Below are 23,405 nucleotides of genomic sequence, written 5' to 3'. Positions count from 1 at the left end.
CAAACAATAGCACTGGAAAAATATCTAACGATAGAGACAATGCCGCCAGAAGATAACGTCATGTGGCGGTGTCAATAACAAGTTATCTTCACAGCAGGTAATCGTCGCCACAATAATGGTAAACAACATCACCATTCAAACCCATTATATCAAAAACAAACGCCCACACAACATCCATCCCGCGACATCAACTACAACATAGCCCAGCCAGCAACTACAAAAAAATGCGCCATGATTTTCGTAAACGGGGCCGCGCACTTGACCCGCCAAACCTCAACACTGGCTGGAAAATCTGGCGCGACCTCCCAGACGGGAGCTGTGATGGCAACTGTTGTATGCTAACAACCCAGTAGTCAACACTGAACCTCCTCACACTCCCTCCCCGGCATTGACCCCGCCCTCACCCCGGCATTGACCCCACCCATCTCGCCGCGCACTTGGGCCTTCAAGACACAGGGAAAGGGTTTTACAACAGCCTCAGTAAATTACACGAATTAAAAACAAGTGTTTCACTAGCCTAGAGGAAATCCCTTTTAAACGATTACTCAACGAATAGTACGTTAAACCAGGCACTTAGAGTAACACTTTATACACGGATTTTCGACCCAAGGGAAACTAAAGTACATTTTCTAAGATCATTACGAGCTAACATCACCCATAAACACCATCGACCTTCCATAACACAAGTGAAAACGTTTCCCATCATTACACCAGCAAGAAGACCCTTAATGTTCCCACACAGACAAGATTGTAGCAGCAGTCTCAGATAAAGACGACCATGTGTGTTTACTGACGACTCAGCAACGGGCGTCATAGTCTTGTGACGTCAGGCGACCCTCACCATAGAAAACAATACTGTTGCCCCGCCTTTTATCTTGTATTATTTTATTTACTTTCAGTTATTTATCTAAACGTTATTCACACACACACACACACACACACACACAAAACTTCCTAATACAGTATACAAGAACTCTCTCTCTCTTCTAGTCATTCCAAGATTCAAGTTGTTTTCATTTATATTCTACATATTACATGCAAAAACAAGAGAGAGAGAGAGAGAGGTCACTATTTGTTTACAATTTCTCTCCTACCCTGACACTTAACTATCCTAACCCAACCTAATCTACCCTGACACTTAACTATCCTAACCTAACCTAACCCAAACTAATGTACCATAACCTCACATAATATAACTAAGCTAACCTAATGTACCCAAGGGTTCTCCCGGCCCTGTGTAGCGAGTTGTGGGAGGACTTTAGTATAACTACCATAACCTCACACAATATAACCAAACCTAACCTACCTTAACTAATCTAATCAAACGTAACCTAACCTAAACTAACGTACAGTAACCTAACCTAACCTTACATAACATAACATAACCTAATATAAACTAGCGTAACCTAACCTAACCTAACGTAAACTAACTTAACCTAACCCAAACTAACGAACCTTACCTAACCTAACCAACCAACGTAACGTAACCTAATCCAACGTAACGTAACCTAACCTAAACTAAACGAAAGTAACCCCCCCCCCAGGTAGCGTTAGGGTGTTTAAACTTCAGGTGGAGGGACAGGTGTGTGAAGAGTCAAGTGAAACAGGTTCAACATTCCCCATCACCACAGAGAAGAGATTCTGGTTCTGTACCTGAAATATGACCTGACCTGTGTTGAAGAGAGGGGGAGGAAAGGGTGAGGGGGAGGTGGAGGGGAGAGGGGTGGGAGGAGGAGGTGAGGGTAAGGAGGAGGGGAGAGAAGGTTGAGGAGAGGGGTGAGGGTGAGGAGGGAGGTTGAGGGGAGGAGGAGGTGAGGAGGAGGTTGAGGGGAGGAGGAGGTGAGGGTAAGGGGAGGAGGGGGTGAGGAGGAGGTTGAGAGGAGGGGTGAGGGTGAGGAGGAGGTTGAGGGTGAGGAGGAGGTGAGGAGGAGGTTGAGAGGAGGGTGAGGGGTGGGAGGGAGGAGGTTGAGGTGAGGGTGGGTGAGGAGGAGGTGGAGGGGTGGGGAGGAGGAGGGGTGAGGGGAGGAGGGGTGAGGAGGAGGTTGAGAGGAGGGGTGAGGGGGAGGAGGAGGTTGAGGGGAGGGGTGAGGGGTGAGGGGAGGAGGTTGAGGGGTGAGGAGGAGGTGAGGGGTGAGGAGGAGGTTGAGGTGAGGAGGAGGTGAAGGAGGGGTGAGGAGGAGGTGGGAGGAGGGGAGGTTGAGGGTGAGGAGGAGGTTGAGGGGAGGAGGAGGAGGAAGGAGGAGGAGGAGGTGAGGGTGAGGAGGAGGAGGTGAGGAGGTTGAGGGTGAGGAGGTGAGGGGTGAGGAGGAGGAGGTGAGGGAGGTTGAGGGTGAGGAGGAGGTGAAGTTGAGGAGGAGGGGAGGTGGGGAGGGGGAGGAGGGGAGGGAGGTGAGGAGGAGGAGGAGGAGAGGGTGAGGAGGAGGTTGAGGAGGAGGGTGGAGGGGTGAGGAGGGAGGTTGAGGGTGAGGGTGGAGGGGTGAGGAGGAGGTTGAGGGTGAGGGAGGGAGGTTGGAGGGTGAGGGAGGAGGTGAGGGTGAGGAGGAGGTTGGAGGGTGAGGAGGAGGTGAAGTTGAGGGGTGAGGGGAGGAGGTGAGGAGGAGGTTGAGGGGTGAGGAGGAGGTTGAGGGTGAGGAGGGAGGTGAAGTTGAGGAGGAGGAGGTGAGGGTGAGGGGAGGAGGAGGTGAGGAGGTTGAGGGTGAGGAGGAGGGTGAGGTTGAGGAGGAGGAGGTGAGGGGTGGGAGGGAGGAGGTGAGGTGGGAGGAGGAGGTGAGGGGTGAGGAGGAGGAGGTGGAGGAGGAGATTGAGGGTGAGGGGGAGGTAAGGTGTGTGGGTGAAGGGAAGGAAGAGGACGAGAGAGAGAGAGAGAGAGAGAGAGAGGAAGAGGGAAGAGAGGGGGAGGGGAGAGAGAGAGGTATGCAGTCGTGTTTGAGGTGAACGGTCACGAACGAGATAGACAATTATGCCTTAGAAATATTGTAGGTTTACGTCAATGTGGGGAGGGATGTTCTGAGTGGTGGGGAGGGATGTTCTGAGTGGTGAGGAAGGGATGTTCTGAGTGGTGGGGGAGGAATGTTCTGAGTGGTGGGGAGGGATGTTCTGAGTGGTGGGGAAAGGATGTTCTGAGTGGTGGGGGGATGTTCTGAGTGGTGGGGAGGATGTTCTGAGGTGGGGGAGGATGTTCTGAGGGTGAGGAAGGGATGTTCTGAGTGGTGGGGAGGAATGTTCTGAGTGGTGGGGGAGGAATGTTCTGGTGGTGGGGGAGGAATGTTCTGAGTGGTGGGGAGGGATGTTCTGAGTGGTGGGAGGGGTGTTCTGAGTGGTGGGGGAGGTGTTAAGAGAAAAGAAGAAACCCCGCCATACTACACCTACACTAGTGCTATAAAATTAACCAGTAATTCCCACCACCTGACCATACCCACCACCACCTGACCATACCCACCACTACCTGACCATACCCAGGAGCTTCCCTTAACCTCTCATAACCCATTATTATGACCGTCAAGTCCTAACTGTGCGTATGGTAGTTTGAAGCAATTAAATACAACCAAGATTTACTCATTAAACATTCAGAACGTTTTCCTTTAGTGAGTGATGCTTAAAGACCCTGGCAGGCATCACTTACGTCATTACTACTCATTAAAAACAAACAATTCGAAGAAAGACGACGATGTTTACTCAAAAAAATTTTCCTCTACTAAAGTACAACATTGTTTTGGCGGCCATATTGGACATCCAGACGAAAAGAAAATAGTATACATCACAATATAATTCTCACTTACCTCCATTGTTGCGGGCGTGGACTAAGGCACATCTTCATTAGTCCACATAATGTATACGTGTTTCCTTAATAAAATAGATGAAACACACTAACAAAGGACAGAAGGAAGCAAAGATATGGGAACAGGCAAAAACGACAGACAGACACACTCATATCTTCATACCATAGAGAGAAAACCACAATTACTGCACAAAATATAAAGAGAAACACATATAAACAGAGCAACAGGAACAGTTGGTGGCCATTAACAGAAACCACCACCACAACAGGAGGGGGTACTCACTCCTGCCTTAACGGCGCTGATGATGTCCGCCCTCAGCGCCTCCCTCTTCTGCTTCTGCCTGTAGGGGGACACAAACACCTCTTGTTAGCTGACACTTTACACCGTTATGACACCACTACCTTCCCCCCATCTATGACACCACTACCTTCCCCCATCTATGACACCACTACCTTCCCTCCATCTATGACACCACTACCTCCATCTATGCCACCACTACTTCCCTCCATCTATGACACCACCATCTTCCCCCCATCTATGACACCACTACCTTCCCATCTATGACACCACTACCTTCCCATCTATGACACCACTACCACCTCCATCTATGACACCACTACCTTCCCCCATCTATGACACCACCACCTTCCATCGACACCACTACCTCCCTCCATCTATGAACCACCACTACCCCTTCTATCTTTGGCACCACTACCTTCCCTCCTGTGTCATTAACCCTTGTGACACCTGAGACTCAGCCAACAACACCCTCTCTGTTTACAAATTTATATAAGCAACTTTTACTTATAATTTTATTCTATCTTAATGTCCCGCTACAGGTCTTTTCACAGAGGTGTTTTACAATTTACATTTACACTTTCCACTGAGATAAAAAACTTCATATATATTTCTTATCATTGGGAGTAGTTTGTTATTTTAAGTACTTAATGTTAGATTTATATTAACATGACACTCCAACCCAAGCACGTACAGGGAAACACACCCTGTACCTGACACACGTATAGGAAACACACCTGTACCTGACACACGTACAGAAACACACCTGTACCTTGACACACGTACAGGAAACACACCTGTACCACACACATACAGGAAACACACCTGAACATGACACACGTACGGAAACACACTTGAACCTAACAAACGTACAGGAAACACACTTGACCTGACACACATACAGGAAACACACCTGTACCTGACACACGTACATGAAATATACCTGTACCTGATTATTACACGAAACACCTGTACCTGACACACTTACAGGACATACCTGCACCTGACACTTACAGGACACACACCTGTACCTGACCATTTTACATGACACACACCTGTATCTGACACACTTACAGGACACACACCCATACCGGACACATCTAAGACGCACCTTATCTGACACTCTCAGAAGACATACCTGTACAGACACTTACAGAGACACACCTGTACATAACACACTTACAAGAGAAACACCTGTACATGACACACCTGTCACAACACAAAAGACAACCTGTAATGACACACGACAGAACACACACCTGTACATGACACACTTACAAGAGACACACCTGTACATGACACACTTACAGAAGACTCACCTTGACAACACACAGGTAACGAGGACACCTACAGGAGCCAGGGACTCACCTGACGACCACGGGAGGGCGTCGTCACCTCCAGGTTCTCGTCTATACGGGCACGGTTGGCCTGGGCGTCGTGTACCTTCACATCACTGGCCGCCACCTCCTCCAGGATGGAGTCTGGCGGTGGGAGGAGAGGCTGTTACTGTCTAGTGGACGGTGGGAGAGGGGCTGTTACTGTCTCGTGGACGTGGAGGAGAGGCTGTTACTGTCTAGTGGACGGTGGGAGGAGAGGCTGTTACTGTTTAGTGGACGGTGGGAGGAGAGGCTGTTACTGTCTAGTGGACGGTGGGAGGAGAGGCTGTATTGTCAGTGGACGGTGGAGGAGAGGCTGTTACTGTCTGTGGATGGAGGAGAGGCTGTTACTGTCTAGTGGACGGTGGGGAGGAGGCTGTTACTGTCTAGTGGACGGTGGAGAGAGGCTACTGTCTAGTGGACGGGAGGTGATGGCAGACAGATGTTGACCGACAGATGTTGGCAGACAGTAGGTGGGAGATACATGATGGCATTTAGATATTGGCAGACAGTTAATGGCAGACAGATAATGGCAAACAAATAATATGAAATACAGGAGAAAGTGGGCTGTGAAACGACTGAAGAAAGAGATGAAGGGGGGGAGACGACAACAAATAAAGAAGAAAAATATGATAATGAAGAAGACGAAGAAGAAAGAAGAAAATTAAGACACTGAGAAAAAACCCACATTATTTCAACTTAAGTAAAATACATGCTATAAAAATTGGCACGTTAAGATGGTTAAATGATAAGTGAATTAAACGTTAACAATTTCCTGTACAATTAATAAAACGACGACATAATAAAGATGACACAACAATAATTCTTAGTCGACAAAATGAATAAGAATAATCATAAAAATAAACCAATTATATAAGACTTAAAGGGAAAAATAATGAAAATAAACCAATTAATAAGAATTTGAGGAAAAACTAAAATAAATCAATTACATAAAACAATAATAATAATAAATCATTTATGTAAAACTAAAGTAAACATAAATAAATCGGCGTAATTGTTTCTCTTAAAAGTAGTATTTATTAATACATTTTATACATCAGTTAGTCAGTTGTATTAAGTTTTATTAAACAACAATACAAGGGCTAATAACCACACGCCTCGTCACATTGTCTCTCGCTTGGGGTGGGGTGGGGGTGGAGGGTGGGGTGGGGTGGGGGTGGGGTGGGAGTGGGGTGGGGTGGGGAGGGGTGGGGTGGAGTGGGTGAGGTGAGGTGACGTGAGGCGGAGTGGGGTGGGGTAAGTTGAGTGAGGTTGGGTCCGGTGAGATGAGGGGGTGGGGTGGGGTGGGGTGGGGTGAGGTTAGATTTTTCAACAATAATTCAGTTCTCAACCCTCAGAGAGAGAGAGAGAGAGAGCGTGACGAGGTTTATCAGTAACATTAACCTCGGCGTGAACACCTTGAAGACCTACACGTTATAACATGTACTGTATTTGGTGTAGCTGAAGATACGAGCCGCCTTAACTACGATTCATAAAGGTTCGTATCGTAAATAGTCCTCGTAAGGTAAGATAATACTCCTGACAGTTGAGTGAAGCTTAAACGAAAAATAAGCTAGAATTAGTATAATTTTCGCTGACTGCTCGAATCAACAAGTCAGATACATTCTTAAGGCTTCACTTACGAGGGACCAATCATATGGTTATTATGGTTTATTCTGGATAATGAGTGGTCACCAGATGACTCTCATGGTAAATATGACAATTAGTATGAGCTTTGTTACTGGCTGATGATGACGTCATACCACAGCTGAAGTATTAGTCTTATTAGCTATAATTGACGTCAAGATTCACAACCTTTGCCATTGGTAGATAATGATGATATTCTAAAATTTAAGGATTTCTATTGGTGTAAGATGAAGCCATTGGAACTGTCGTCAGAGTAAGAGCTTTAAGGCGACCACACCTCTTCGCTACACAAAATATCAGACATAAGTGTAGGTGGTAATATTAGAAGTATACAAATAATCAAAGTAAATCGCCTCAAAAAACTGTTTAGTCATAACAGCGGATGTACAGTAGTAACTCTGCCGTTACCGGTCGTAGCCTCACGTCTCTGGCTGCTGTAGTCATATATTAGCGACCATTACGGCAAAACTTGGCCGAGAGTATTATTTTAGCTGTGAAGATGATAACTGGGTTTGTATAGCGTAAGTTTGTCGTCAAAACCCATACTACGAGGGTTGGGAGTCGGCCATGTTTGTTACGTTCATTGTTGATGTAATTTTCTTGGTTATCATTAACAACTACTGTACTGTACAATCATACGAGGCACCAGAGCTGACAACCATAAAGTTATCCTCAATAATTTAGTCAACATAATGACTCACTTTTCCCCTAAATTTTAAACAAATATAATTCTCGTTTTGTAAACCATAAAAGGTGATACCGTGACTATAGTGATAACAAAATAAAGATTCTTAAATAACATGAATTTATATATAATTTCTTAAAGGTCAATTTAATTCTCTCTTTTTTTACGGTGATATTATTGATAGTCTCCATGAAGTAACTATAGACTAAGATACATTTCGTTAATACTGTACACTAGACGCCTCTCCAGTGGCCCCTACACTGCGGTCTAACATGTCTACAAATTATCACTATTATCAACTTTAATTATAAATGCACATCTCTGGCACCTCAACACAGCACTGAATGTTCCATGTACAGTCAGTGTCCACTTAACGTACATTCAGTTAACGAATAGTCACTCAAAAAATTATCTATACAAAATTATGTTGAAAAATATGACACAACGGACGAAGTACTTTGACAACCCTACCGAGACAACAGGAGTCGCAATGTTCATTCTGAAATTCATCGACCCCCCTAAGTAGATAGTTTTTTGAGTGACTGTACATCCTGTTTACGTACAGATTTTCAGGAACATGTCACATACATTAAGACACTGACTGTACACCATAAAAAAAATGTCACTGAAAGTTAAGAAAGTCTGTACAGTAGTGTGTGTGGTTTCAGCTCATGACTGTAAACAAGAGGCAAGACTCCCGACCCACGCAGGCAGGAGGCAGCACAGGAGCGACGCTCTACTTACGCAACTTTTCCTTGGCGGGAACAACCACAACTTTCCGGCGAGAGCGACCTATTACCACAATTAAACCAACATTACTCGTATACAACACCTTACTTCCTGTCTCTCACTCTCTACTGAAGTGAGGCGCTACCTTACATAGGCAATAATATACAATACATGCAATAAACAAACTCTTCAAAATAACTGGTTTATATATGAAACTTCTCTAAAATAAACAACAAATCATTTTACATTATCCATCATTAAAAATATTAAAAGACATCAACCGAAATGTATTAATAATATGAACCAGTTGTTATTATCCCTTAACTCTCATTACAATTATAAAACAGCTGAATAAAACGTTTGTAACTTTGCTATAACTTCTAATATAAAACAAACCATTGTAAATATGACAAATAAACCTCTTAAAATTTTGCCCGGAATTATCGAAGTCAAAATTGTTGAAATCTTTCTTGGGAAGTGTTTCAACAGACAGACTTTTATATGTTATTGAGAGTTGTATCAAGTGAGAGTATATCTTCTACTATATTGTACAACACACACACACACATCCATTACAAATTCTTGGAAGCATAAACCCCTCAAAAAACAGATAATAATAATGTCAGCCCAAACTCACCATCTTCCTCTGATTTGGGCACAGACGTCTGCCTGGTGGTGGCGGGAGCCGGGGAGGTGAGAGGCTGGAGTACCGTGCCTAGGATATCGTCGATGTTGGTCAGTTTTCCTGTAACACGGAACGAGACGGGATTCTTAAAGGTTCCCAAGTTCAATTATTATCTTAAGGTAAAAAATGGACACCTATGAGTGACTGACTGAATTTAGCTGAAATATTACTATTCTAATCTCTAAAATGGTGTCATAATTACATCATGACTCTAGCTTACCTGTTTGACACGCTTTCTTTTAACTAATTAAAGGACAATACCAACATAATTAAGAGACTGCATTAACACCCTGGCCTATGTTCCTGACTCAGTGTGGTTAGGTTAAGTTAGGTTAGTTATAATAAAGTTAGTTTAGATGAGCTTAAGTCCGGTTAAGTTTGGGTTGGAAAGGTTACGTTAGGTTAGGTTAGATTAAATAAGGGAGAATTTACTATCTTCTGTCCAGTAATTATGACACCATTAATTAATCTATCCATCTATCTATCTATAGCATTTTACTTTAAACTATTATTAACATTTCACCAATTTAAGTCCTGACAAGTCAAAAATAAACATGGAAAGGTGTGTGTGTGTGTGTGTGTGCGTGTAATAATTGACATTTGACATGCACCAATCCCAGTATGAATAATGTGTGTTACGTCCATTGTGTGTTGTGTGGTATGTATAGTGTGTTGTGTGGTAAGTATAGTGTGTTGTGTAGTATGTATAGTGTGTTGTGTAGTATGTATAGTGTGTTGTGTAGTATGTATAGTGTGTTGTGTAGTATGTATAGTGTGTTGTGTAGTATGTATAGTGTGTTGTGTGGTATGTATAGTGTGTTGCGTATGACTGTTGTGTATGATGTATAGTGTATGATAATGGCAGAATTTGACATAATTTTAAAACGTGTCACAGTTAATTCTCGTCTATCTTACTGTACCGTATGTTTTAATGACATATACCAGGTCAGTTCAGTCAGCATTAAATGTCATCTCAGGTTATTACAGGAGAAGAAACAAAGTGACTCACCAATGAAGAGAGACAAGTTCCTTCTGGCTCGAATTTTCAGGGATTCTTTCTTCTCCTCCTCTGGTTCTTGTTGGGCATTTTCTTCTACTTCCTCTTCAACCACCTCTTTCTCTTCCTTCTCACTTCCCTTTTCCTTAACGTCCTCGCCGACTGTTTTTCTCTCCTCCTCAGTTTCCACTTCGTTCACAGGAGGCGGCGAGTACCCCATCAGCTTTTCCATCTCGTCAAAGTTGTCTTCGACGCCGTTACTCAACAGGGTGTCAATGTCCTCGGTGAAGCTGATGAACTTGGGATTCTTCATCCTCGGCATATCAGGGCTGCTGGGCCAGTCGAAACCCTCCTCTGTCTCGGCCTGGGTATCGTAAGCGTCCGAGTAGCCGTAGGTGGCAGGTTTCTTACGGGAGAGCTCGGGACTACTCGGCCACTCGAAGTTGTACTCTTCCTCCTCCGTTTCTTCGGCCACTTGAGGCATCTGTGACCTGGAGGCGTCACCGTTCTCATCTGACCACAGTAGTTCCGTCTCTGTCTCGCTCTCGTAGGCGTTCCGATCTACTGTTCGTCTCGGCGTCTCTGGGCTTCCTTCTGGCCACAAGAACGCATTTCCTTCATCTTGATCGTCTTCCTTTTCTGCCTCGAGCGCTTTTCTGTGGAGGTGTAACTCGGGACTTCCTGAGGGCCAAGTGAAACCTTCAAATTCTTCCTTAGCTGCTTTCTTCGCGAGGTGTAACTCTGGGCTGCCAGAAGGCCACTCGAAGGCGCCCTCGTCACTTACAGAGGCTACAGTTTCATCCATTTTCTTGTTCGAGAGTTCTGGGCTGCCTGAAGGCCATTCAAGTGAATTACTCTTGTTTATGTTGCCCTTGGAGCTGCTTCTGCTGACACTGGTGTGTGTGGCGTCGTTATCCTCGTACCTGTTGAGCAGATGGGCTCTGTTAGGTGGTGGACTGTCAGTGGACCACTCAAAAGTGCCCATCTCTGAAACGGATTTATTGGATGCTGCAAACTTTTCGGACTTTTTGTACAGTACTGTGAGGTCATCTTTCGAGGCAGAGCTGTCAACTGGCCAGTAGAATGGCTGCAAGTCTTCGTCATCTTCATTTTTGTCTTCTACATTATCGTATGGTGAGGTGACCCTTATGTTGGCATCAGAGTTGGTCCTGGAGACATGCTCTTTCCCGTCTGGGCTGGTCCTGGCCCCAAGCTCTTCTAGCCTCGGCTTATCATCACTAACACTTACTGGGAACTTTAAAGAAGATCTGGACTTCTTCATTGACCGTGACTTGGTGAGAGAGAAGAACTGTCCCTCTTCACCAGCGCTCTCACTCGAGTCGTCGGAAGTGTCTGAAGACTCAGAGTCACTGGAGCTGGATTTTTCAGCTGTCTTTTTATCTTTGGTTCTGTGTATATTGCTGCCAGACTGTCTCAGCCTGTCACCAGACTTGGTCTTGGAAAGATTACTACTGCTATGGTTACTCTTGTTTCTGGACACCTGGATCTTGCTGGAGGAGCCACGTCTGTTCTCACCAATGTCAATGTCCGGACCAAGTGACAGCTTCTTGTCCCCGAGGATGCTGGATCGTGAGTTGCTTTTCGACTTCTCAACCTCACCGATGCTAGAGCGGGAGTTGTTCCCCGAGCGGGACCTGGCCAAGTTTGAGGACGAGCTATTACGAGAGCCAGATTCCACCATGACCTGAGAGCTGTTTCGTGACCTTCGTCCTGCTAGATTGGACGAAGAATTGTTGCGTGAGCGATTACCGTCTACCATGTTATCCGAGGAGCCTCTCTTGACGACCCGCGGGGATGTGCGGGATGACGGCCGACTCTGGTTATCCCCAGATGAGCCGAGAGCATCATCTCGTGACAGCTGTCGTCTTCTGCACTTGAGCACGACAGTGACGACAGGAATTTCTTCATCACTGGATGACGTGGATGAATCAGACGTGGAGGTTTTGCTAGTCTGGGAGGACTGGCGGAAGCGACGCATGGATCCACTGCGCCGCATCGCGTCTGCCTTCCCTTTGGAATGTTTTCTCTCTACCACTTTCGTCTTGGACGATGTCTTCTCCACTGGTGCTACTGGAGGCTTGTCTTGTTTGTCTTCCTCCTCACTACTTGATTCCTCCTCCTCCTCCTCCACAACCTTTGTCTGTGACGACGTCTTAGACAGGTCTGATCCTGACCCTCTTGATCGCTGTCGACCAGCCTCCTCAACCTTGGGTCCTGGTCTGGTCCTGATGCTTCCCGTCGGCGGCCTCTGACTTCCTTTATCATCATCATTTCCTCTTTGTCTTCTCAGTCTCCTCAGTTCCTCTCTCTTCTCTTCTTGTTGCTTTCTCATTGCATCAGAGTCATTGGGGCTGATGTCCATGTTCAAGACGGACTTCCTACAGTCCTTGTTGGCAATCCCCATCTCGCTCTTCTTCTCAACAGTTGGTGATATGGAAGTGGTCTTGTTGGGGCTGAGAACTGGTGAGCGAGGTGGTAGTGGTGACGTAGATTTGGGACTTTTATCACCAACACTGAGGTTCCCCCTAGTGCGTGTGGTGGTTGTATCTTCCTCCTTGTCTCTCAGCCATTTTGAGGGTGTGGTAGAGACAGGGAGACTCTCCGTTGTAGATGTGGCGTATCTTGAGGAGAGTTTGAATGATGGAGGTGTGGCTAAACCGCTACTTACTGTATTCGTCGGCTTTGTGGGCAGGGAAGGTACGGCCGCGAGGTGCCGGAGAGGTCTTGATGTTGTCGTGCTCGAGGTGGAAGCGGCGGCAGTTGTCGAAGTAGAAGTTACGGGGCCTTGTGTCTTCGTTGTCTCTCGACTGTCTGTCTTCTTTTGGTCTTCATCATCTGAGCTCTCAGCCGCGGAACTGAAGTCAGCCGGAGCCTTATTCTTCAAGTTAAGGTCATCTGGACTGAAGACAGGTAACACTCTTATCGCATTCGGAGACAAAACTTCAATATTCTTGCCGTCTTTCTTCTCGTCTTGGGAAGCTTTGGTCAGTTTATCAATAGCGTCTTTGAAGGCTGGTTTGACCGCCTCCGCCTCCTGTTTGGCACTGGACTTGGGGATCTGTTCAGACGAGTTGTTGAGGCTGCCGCGGGTCCTGGTGGTGGAGGCGTCAGCATCACTACCGTACACACGACTCCGCCAACCAGACCCGCTTCCTGTGTCGCTGCCCAGGTAGCTGTTCTCTCTGCTGTAGGTCGGCTTGTAGCTGCCTTTACTAGTGGGCTCGGTGTCCTTCATATAGCTGTTGCTACGGCTATAACTATATCGACTCGTATAGTTGCCAGACCCAGAACCATATCCGGACCCGTACCCGGATCTGTTGAGATCAGATCCATAGCCCGACTTCGCATCCGAGGTATAGCCTGATCGATCGAAGTTTGTACCACTGGTGAGACGCGAGGTGTAGGCCGCTCCCCCGGGGGATCTGCCGCCGCTCTCAGTGCGGGAGGAGTCCCTGGAGAGTCTACTGCCGGAAAGAGTGGTAGAGGGAGAGAGGGTGTTACTGAGGGAGGCGGTGGAGGAGGCGGTGGCGGGGGCGGTGGTGGCGTTGATGGCAGCGTTGTTGTTGGTGGTGGTGGCGAGGGAGGTGGGCCTGACCCGAGGGCTGGGGGATGAAGGCTTCGTATCACCGAACTTGGAGGAGAGAGACGCCACGGCCGACGTCTTGCTGTCACCCGTGTACCGCGATCCGTAGTTGCCGCCTCCTGCAACATGTATCACTAGTGAGACACAGTTAACACTATCTGTCGGAGTCTCTGTCTATCTTATCTGTCCGTCTGGCTCTGTTTATCTTATGTCTGTCTGTCGGAGTCTCTGCTTATCTTATCTATCTGTCTATCTTATGTCTGTCTGTTGTCTTTGTCTATCTTAACTGTCTGTACCTGTCTACCTTCTTATTTGTCTGTCTGGTGACTGTCTGTACCTCTATCTTATCTGTCTTATGTCTGTCTGTATCTCTGTCCATCTTCTTATCTGTTTGTCTGTCTCTATTTTCTTATCTGTCTATCATCTTACGTCTCTCTGTCTGTTTGTCCATCTTATATGTGTCTGTCTATATCCTTATCTCTCTGTCTGGGTCTCTTATCTGTCTGTCTACTAAGCTATCCTTACTATCCAACAAGGAGGGCCTAGCCTGACTCTCCTAACACACCTCAAACTATCCCTCATCTCCCGAATGCTACCTTGACTGTCACTTTAAAACACAACAGGAACCGTTTAATGTGAAACCTCCACGTTAACGGATTATACGGAAAGAGAAGTCCGTTATATGGAGGGTTTCACTACACAGAGCCTATATACATAAAAAGATAATTTATATACTAGGTTAATTAGTATATTATGTCCTCCTATACAGAAGCCTTATATTATATAACCCATTAACGCCCACGGGTGTTTACAAACTTCAATTACAAAGTCCATTTATTTGTACCTGAACACAAGGACGGATAATCCCCGGCAGGTAGAGAGACTTACGCGGGAGTGAGAGAATACAGTAGGTGGGAGTGGAGGGATATGATTGTATACTGACGTGGGGGGGTGTTTACATGAGGGAGATAGTCGGTGGGTGCTTTCTGAGACTAGGCGGGAGGAGGAGGAGGTGTGTGGGTTCTTTATGGGCGTCCGTATCTGCCGTCGGGGAGTAGGAGGGCGGGAACAAGTCCTCCAGAGAGTGGGTGAGAGAGTGGGCGGGACAGTGGGCATCCTTAGACAAGAGCATGGGTGACTGGCCTTCCCACCCACACCCTGGTATATGTTCCCCACGGTTTTAACTTCGCCGCTTCAATTATTCCTTAGTTATTAAGCTTTTATAGGTATTTATGTCAGCTGATGTTTTATCTTATGTTTATCAGCTGATGATTTACGAGGTCCGACACAAAAATAACGAGACTGACCCTATAAATCGGGAACCAAGAGTGGGAGGGGAGGGACAAACAGACAGTTATTGAACATGTTCTAGCCTGTCACAGTGTGACAAGGCTCAACTCGATCACTTCACTCAGTATAAGTGGACGCGTGTTGAAGTATAGACGTGTTCTTCGCTCGGTCAGAAAATGTAGGACTGCAAAACTGAGCAACGAGTTAGCATCAAGTTTCTCGTTAAACTTAAGAAATCCGCGACGGAAACTTTTCAGTTATTGACTGAGGCTTACAGTGAAGATTGCATGTCTCTTGCACGCGTTTTTGAATGGCACAAACGATTTTCGGAAGGCAGAGAAACCGTGAAAGATGATGACCGCCCAGGCCGTCCACGCACAGCAGTTAATTTAGACAGGGAAAGTGCTCGACGCATTCTAACGGAAGAATTGAACATGACAAAGGTTTGTGCAAAAATGCTGTCAGCTGAACAACGCGCCAGACCACAACGCTTTGTCTGTGAAGCAGTTTTTAGCCAATTAAAACATCACTGTGCTTGAGCACCCACCCTATTCGTCAGACCTGGCTCCCTGCGACTTCTACCTCTTCCCAAAGATCAAGTCCATGCTCAAAGGAACCAATTTTTTGTCGGTAGAAGAGGTGAAAGCAAAAACGACGGAGCTCCTCAACAGCCTGTGAAATTGCTTTCAAATGTGGCACCATCGTATGCAGCTGGGTGTCAACTCAGAAGGGAACTACTTTTAAGGCGATCACAGCTGATTTTCTTGATTTGGTAAATAAAAAGTTACAGCATCAGTCTCCTTTTTTGTGTCGGATCTCTTTTATTACAGCTTAATTTAAAGTTATAAACATCACCGGAAAGTTTACATTCGACAGTGTTTAATATATTTTAGCTGAGTCACCAGTTATGTTGTTAGTTCACGTTCCTCTTAAAATTTTACTTGTGTTTATCTTAATTAAAATGCAAAGGTTTCTAGCTCCACCAGCAGGTGTACGGGACCATCTCTACACCTTAACAAAACATCTGTTAAAAAACACACATTACACGCACTACAGCACCCAGCTAACCATATGGAGTAATAACGACTTCAAGTGACATTCGCCTCCGTCAGACATTCATACCTAATGTGAATGTCATAACCCTGGTGGATCCTCCCTCCTATACAGCAGACAGAAAATAAACAGACGGACACAGACGATGGCTTTATCATTCCTGTGGACGCGATGGAACTATTTTTTTTCTAGAGAGAGAGAGAGAGAGAGAGAGAGAGAGAGAGAGAGATACACATCAAGATATATCACAGTTTGTTAAATCCTTCACTTATATCTTTATCCTACGTAAACAGTATTATGTTACCGTGTGTTTAATCTTATCGTGTCAACATGGAGACTCCAGAGTAACGAAGCCGCCAGTCATTCAAGAAAATCCACTATATTTTCTCACCCGTTACGACACGCGATCCTCTCGGCCACCCACACACACACACACACACACACACACACACACACACACACACACACACACACGTCTCTATGATTTTCTTAACTTTAAACCGTTTTATCGTAAATCAAATACAACTAATATGAAAAATAGGGAGTTAATAAAGTCACTGGCTGTGATGAGCTGCACTGGAAAACATACACCCCAACAGAACCTTTATCAGTCAGGTCAGTAAGGCGAGTAAAATACCATACGAGGCTGAATAAATGTAATAAAATCTTATTTGTCTTATTTTACTTAAGTATCTTATTTCAACGCAGAGTTTTACCTTGATCTCATTATCAACATATAAAAAATACTTATATACAATTTAATTTATACTTTGCCATACTGTAAATATTTAAATGCATTTAAATTATATTTTACTCTTACGTTATACATTTTAAGGCATAAGAGGAATGTTAATTAAACAGTTAAACACTTTAAGAAGTGCTTAAGGACAGTATGTAAGAGGCTACGAGGAAATAATATGTATTGTTTGTTAATGTTAATTTAGATAATATTTCTTTCATCCAGAAACAAGAATAATGGAAAATAATTAATAGTTCATCATTTAATGTAAACATAACAAGCTCACATCATCTGACACAAAGTAAATAAAAAGATGAGTAAATATTATTATTATGAAGTGAAATGTGCTTAATTTTCTCAAGATCTGTATTAAAATTAACTAAAAAATATTGTTATTTCTTAACTGAAAGCAAACATTAGTACACAAGCAATCAATGATGAAATGCAGTATATTATTAATAGACAATATAAACAAGAACCAATCTGTCTATCTATCAGTGCCTCACCTGACCCAGAACCATAGCCGCTTTTGTTGACATCTGAGCCATATCCCGCTGCCAGACGGTCCTGGGAGGCTGACAGATCTCTGGTGAGCGCCGCGCGGTACGACACTGTGGGCACGGCGGAGGCACTGGTGCTGCTACTTGACCCATACCGACTGGAGCCGAAGGACGGTGTGCTTAGCTGTAAGATTCCAAGAACAACATTAGTGACGGTGTGTTTGATAATAATGAAGGCAAAAAATATACATAAAATTTCGGTAAATGTCTAGAATATTACAGCGGATTTAATTACCAATTTTCTCCAGAATTTGTAGACAATTTATATACAATAGGTCACTACAAAAACAAATGATCAAATAAGTGGAGTCATTCTAGATACTTACGAAGGTTTCTTTACACCGATAAAACTTCACTCCACGTTGCAGTTTATGACAAGACAATTATTGACACACATACACACACATAAGAAAGATTTGTCAGTATAGAAATTGACAAATATAATGATGAAAAATATTTGTACGGAATCAAGTTTTTACAGAAGCTGCCACTAACACCCTGAGTCACCACCAGCTGTTATGGTCAGTGGGCATGACGCTGTGCCGCGCTTATTGGTCACCTGTACTGTTAACACCGTTTAAATACAGTATGTGTGTGTGTGTGTGTGCGTTACCAGACGTGACCTGACCATGAGATATGAGGTTGATGAGTACCAAAACAATTTAATTGCGGAATGAGTTACTTAATGCACAGCGGCAGAACATACCATACAGAAAACTCAGATCAAACAACAATAACCCTAAATGGATAAATAATTATTTAAAGAATATTAATGAACAAAGCAAGGCTATAGGTAGGAGATTAAATCGTGGTGAAGTTTACCTCCGAGATTATTATAAGGTACAGTAAATAAAAAAAAATAATATATAAATAAAATGAATAAATATTGAAGTGATAACCGTGGTAACATTATGTGATGTTCTTATTAACCCCATGCTATTGCACTATTCCAGATGATACTAAATGTTACAAAATATTTCCTTGAGATAAATGTATAGTATATATCAGGTGCCTAAAAGAGAGCTCAGGTTCTCAACTGGCTCAGCCAAGTTAATATTGTTATTATTATCCACTTTGTATCTGTGTTTTTCTCGCTAAATAAACTGTTTCAATTCAATTCACCCTCACAAACTTTTCAACGACACAATACTGTAAACCTGACCTTAACATTAATGTTGTCCCAGCGTCACTGAAAATGTCCATAATTCTTCACATTATATAATATTTCTCTCAATAACCTTGGTATATTTCACTCCACAAACCTGATGAAAGATTTACACTTATAATTAAATAAACTGTCACTTGTTACGAAAGGAATGAAAAACCCTTGACTCAGCAGAGAAAAATAATCTATTCTTTCAACTGTTTGTTGTCTACTGCCAAAACGTGACTCCTGTGAACGTTGCTTGAAGAACTTGGCAGCTGTACCAATTTAATGCATAGAACAACAAGCCTATCACGTCAGGAACCACGTATAATACTTGGTACTGGAGGTGATGATGTTAAATACTGTATCACTCAGAGCGCGGCTTACACTCTATCTGCAGCAGCAAGCTCTATATATTTGACCTAAGTTATTTTCATCGGTGATTATTATTGGCAGTCTTGATGTCATATTACAACGCTTCCCATGAAATTCAGATTAATATAATTTTTTCTCGAATGTGTGCAAAATTTTTGTCCTGGGAAAGAGATACTGGAAAGAGGAGTGAAAAGTACAGTAGTAAAGCTGTGTATACCCTCGTGTCCTCACCGCCTGAGTAACGTGCTCCACCAAGAGGTCTCATTGTGTCTACGTGAGTCATGAAACAAAATAGTTTAAGAGTTTGAACTTTATAAGTTATTATAATCGAAATGTTTCATCAGCAAGTTGTTCCAAATGAAATAATGATAATTTATAATGTTTTGTAGGTCTACAGCTCTACTATGTAAAATATTTCATTCTAACTCAAACACTGGTTTGTGATCGTTTTCGGGTATTTACAGAAGTATACCAAATTCCAGCTCTTTCTTGAAAATTATTACCGTTTATAGCAGATAAAGAAAAAAGAGAAGTGTTTTTGATGAGGAACGGTTCCACATTTTAGGCGGGAGTGGGGGGGGGGGGTGACCGCTGGACCAACTCCACTATACTGTACACTTAATATTCTTTATTATTTTCCTTTGTTATTTCTTACTTTGTTTCTTAGTGCACTTTAATTTAATTATTTTTGCATTATAATAAAAGTTTGTTTGCGTATGATCTTCACTTGTTTAAACACCACGAAGGAGGTATTACCGCCTGGGAAAATATTGGAAGCATAATGTGTTGTCTAATGGTAGACACTACTGCCATATGGCATCACGAAAATTGTGACCAAGTCCCAGGTTGCTAATCTGACTTTCTGCCTCATTTACACACAATTGCAGGGTCTTAATTGTTTCTCTTACTATTACAACACAACAGACATATATTGTTTCTCACTATTGATCTGTTTTTGTTATTTATGGTAAAAAAAAGCCCCCTCCAGACCTCGATGTGGGTCCTGGGTGGGCTAACCCTCGAAAAACAGATGTTCACTTGTTTAAACACCAACACCACCACATTATAAGAGTCTATAAACAATAAGTATCACCCACACTCTCACACAGCACCGCGGTCACCATTCTGCTGGGAGCGTCGTCCACCACCACCACGAGCGACGGTCACAAAACTAGTAGATTTACTCACGATTTTGTATACATATATAAATATACCCTCTCCTCCTTCCCTCTTACCCCCCTTCACCAGCCTCTACCCCACGCCACACTTCTCGATGATCTACCTGCCACACCCACACGTTTGGCAGCAGGGTCATGGGTGACGTCACTTACTGCCTGGTGACTGCCTGGTTGTAGTGATGAACGAGTATATAAATAGGGGTTGACAGCATGTGTGACCCCTGCCTGACGCACCTGTGTTACCTGGTACACGTGTTATAAGGAGAGTTGGGGTGATGTAGCTATACAGGTGTTTTGCCCTGAATTTTTACCTGTTGTACATTATTGATTTTAAATTTACACTTATTAGTTTTATTATGTACTTCATACTCGTTCTACACATGGAATTCAATTAACATTTTATGGTATTTGTTTTTGTTTACTAATAATTCAAATTCCTCAAAGAAAATTTCGCCCTAAAACAATATATTTCAGCCGTGTTCACTTGAAGAGGACCAGCCAGCCATCACTGAACAACCAGAATATGTGAACAAAACGCTCACTGGTGGAGACAACTATTACTACTACTACTACTACTACTGCTATACTTTGCTGTCCCTCGGAATCAAGTATGACGTTCATCCAGCTTCGACACAATGGTATGAGTTAAAAAGGATGTCACCTTCGTTGGTGAACTCTAAGGTGACTCAAGAGGAAGACACGGGACCGGCAGACATCTAGTGCGGGAAAGGCGTTACGGGATGGAGTAATCGTCTCCCAGGTGAGGGGGTCGATTTGGCACTTTTTCAGGTTTGTCTTTGATTGATTGATTGATTGAAACAGTTTATTTAGGTAGAAAAACACAGATACAGAGTCAATAATAATTTCCAATATTAACATGGCTGAGCCAGTTGAGAGCTTCAGTCTTAAGAATATCCTTATACCTTTTCAGTTGTCCTCCGGCGTTACGTTTACTATTCGTTGAGTGACTGTAAAGTAGCTGCTTTGGCAGTCTACTGTCGTCCATGCGGGTAACATGGCCAGTCCAGCGTAGTTGTTCATGGATAAAGTTAGCCTCGATGCTCCTACAGTTGGTGTCAACAATAATACTGGTATTTATTCTCTTGTCTTCCTAGTCAACTCGGAGGATGGAATGTAGACTACGTTGGTGAAAGTTTTCAAATGCTTTGTGGTGCCTCCTGTATGTGACCCATGTCTCACTGCCAAATAGCAGGGTGGGGAGGACCACTGCTCGATATACATGCAGCTTTATAGATAATTTCAGTTCCCTACAGCGTAAGACACAATTTCGTAGTCCGCCAAAGGCTTGAAATGCACATCTGATCCGATGCTGAATCTCTTCATCGATGTGTGCGGTAATGGGCAGGTGGGAGCCGAGATACCGAAATTGGGTAACATTAGAGAGGGTAGTACCGTTAAGCTGGATGGGTGGTGGTGTGTCTGAACCAGGGGCAGGTTGAAAGAGAATCTGAGTCTTACGTACATCTCACCTCAAGGCCGAAGTGCGCATACGCATCTGCGTAGGTGGAGCCAGGGTGGGAGGGAGGGTTCAGTAAAGAACATCGGTGTGACACATGTTCTCAAAAGTCATATGTTAATCACCCTCCGGACCAGAGACGTACAACATCAGCCACCACACATACATAACGGCTAATATGGCGTCGAAATACCACTAAGATTCTACATTATAACAAAATGGTTCTCTTATACTTGTCGCTATAATGGTATTACTGAGCTTCAACAACGAAGGTCTTTAAACGTTAATAAATTATGAGAACTATTTTTTTACACTTACGTTAAAAAAAGCTCATGCACAATAATTTTGGAAGAATTTTCATTGCAGGTAATTTATGGGGTAAACAGTTTTTTTATTAGTAATTATGATCGAGTGAATTCTCTTTTTGATGATGATGATGATGATGATGATGATGATGATGATATTAATAATAATAATAAATTTTAGTTGACACACCAAGAAAAAATTACACCAGTGTTCGTTGGTCAGACCCCACTGTTAGCTGGTAGTGGAGCGGTATTTTCTTCATCTTGCGTGGGGGTTACTAAGACGCGCGCTGGTTGGTCGCCCAGCTGAGTCTCCTAGCTATTACGGGACAACTAGAATACCTGTGTGGTATTTTTAACGTTATGTTGGCATAAACCACTAAGCTACTGTTCCAACTGCTGCATACTATCTCACTCACATCACAGCATTAAATTTATATAACGCAGCCACAACTACCTACGCGTTTTCCTCACAAAGTTCAGTTTTAGTCTATCATACCACACAGCTGTTGACCAAAAGAACCGTATTGTTGGGCGCCGTAATATAAAAACATCAACATCTTCCACATTCACCCTAGAAGAAGTATCAATAACCCCTCATGGCCGGGACCACCAGAGAACCTTGAGTTAAAGGTGGTGTGTTGGCTGAATTTTTATGCAAGTTTTAGCGTCACTTCACCTTTACCCCCACACCTCTCGCGACCTCGTTAAAGAAACATATTTAAGTGGGGCCTTTTGAATACACGACCCAGGGATAATGTAAACAAAGTGCCGTCACTGGGAATATGTAAGAAAACACACATATGTGAGTTAATGTGTACGTACAACTACCAGATGTTATTACTATTGCCTTCACACACACACACACACACACACACACACACACACACACACAAATGAAAAAATACATAAATAAATGTAAAAAAAAAATTTGACGCTTGAACTTTATGTCCAGGTAAGCTTAATAATACCACTGATAAAATTATTACTCCTAGAACTTTGGTAAAACTTAAAAAAATAAGTTTATCATATTCCTGTTTGTTAACCTGACCATAATCCCGTTTTTACCTTTAATTTTATTCATTATTAACATAACTGATGACTAGAGTATAGGAGTATAGGGTGTTTGTAATGAAAAAATAAGTAAAAAAAAAAAAGAAATAAAACTAAAAATAATGCTTGCTCATGACGTCACACATTACGTTATTTTGTGATCGGCGCCATTTTAAGGAACATAACACAACATACCCGGTAACATAACACAACATACCCGGTAACATAACACAACATACCCGGTAACATAACACAACATACCCGGTAACATAACACAACATACCCGGTAACATAACACAACATACCCGGTAACATAACACAACATACCCGGTAACATAACACAACATACCCGGTAACATAACAGAAAATACCTGGAGTTTTGTTAGCAAGTCACTGGTAAAGTTTTGTGTCTAATCGATCAGAAATAAA

General features: G+C 43.5%; 1 protein-coding gene across 1 annotated transcript in view; it reads right to left on the bottom strand.

Moving 5' to 3' along the window:
- The window catches only part of LOC121865232 (titin homolog), a 106,422-nt gene that overhangs the window by 36,877 nt on the left and 46,140 nt on the right, over positions 1 to 23,405 (bottom strand). Inside the window, exons 2-7 of the mRNA XM_042364587.1 lie at positions 17,388 to 17,565; positions 10,208 to 13,918; positions 9,151 to 9,258; positions 8,529 to 8,576; positions 5,445 to 5,557; positions 4,062 to 4,119 (exon numbers count right to left, since the gene is read on the bottom strand). Of these exons, the coding sequence (XP_042220521.1) occupies positions 4,069 to 4,119; positions 5,445 to 5,557; positions 8,529 to 8,576; positions 9,151 to 9,258; positions 10,208 to 13,918; positions 17,388 to 17,565 (4,209 nt within the window). The 3' untranslated portion in view covers positions 4,062 to 4,068. The remainder of the gene's footprint in view (positions 1 to 4,061; positions 4,120 to 5,444; positions 5,558 to 8,528; positions 8,577 to 9,150; positions 9,259 to 10,207; positions 13,919 to 17,387; positions 17,566 to 23,405) is intronic.

Source organism: Homarus americanus, unplaced genomic scaffold, assembly GCF_018991925.1.
Source record: "Homarus americanus isolate GMGI-L3 unplaced genomic scaffold, GMGI_Hamer_2.0 scaffold18547, whole genome shotgun sequence".
Lineage (NCBI taxonomy): Eukaryota > Metazoa > Arthropoda > Malacostraca > Decapoda > Nephropidae > Homarus > Homarus americanus.
The sequence above is the reverse complement of the archived record's forward strand: the minus strand, read 5'-3'. Positions and strand labels throughout refer to the sequence as shown.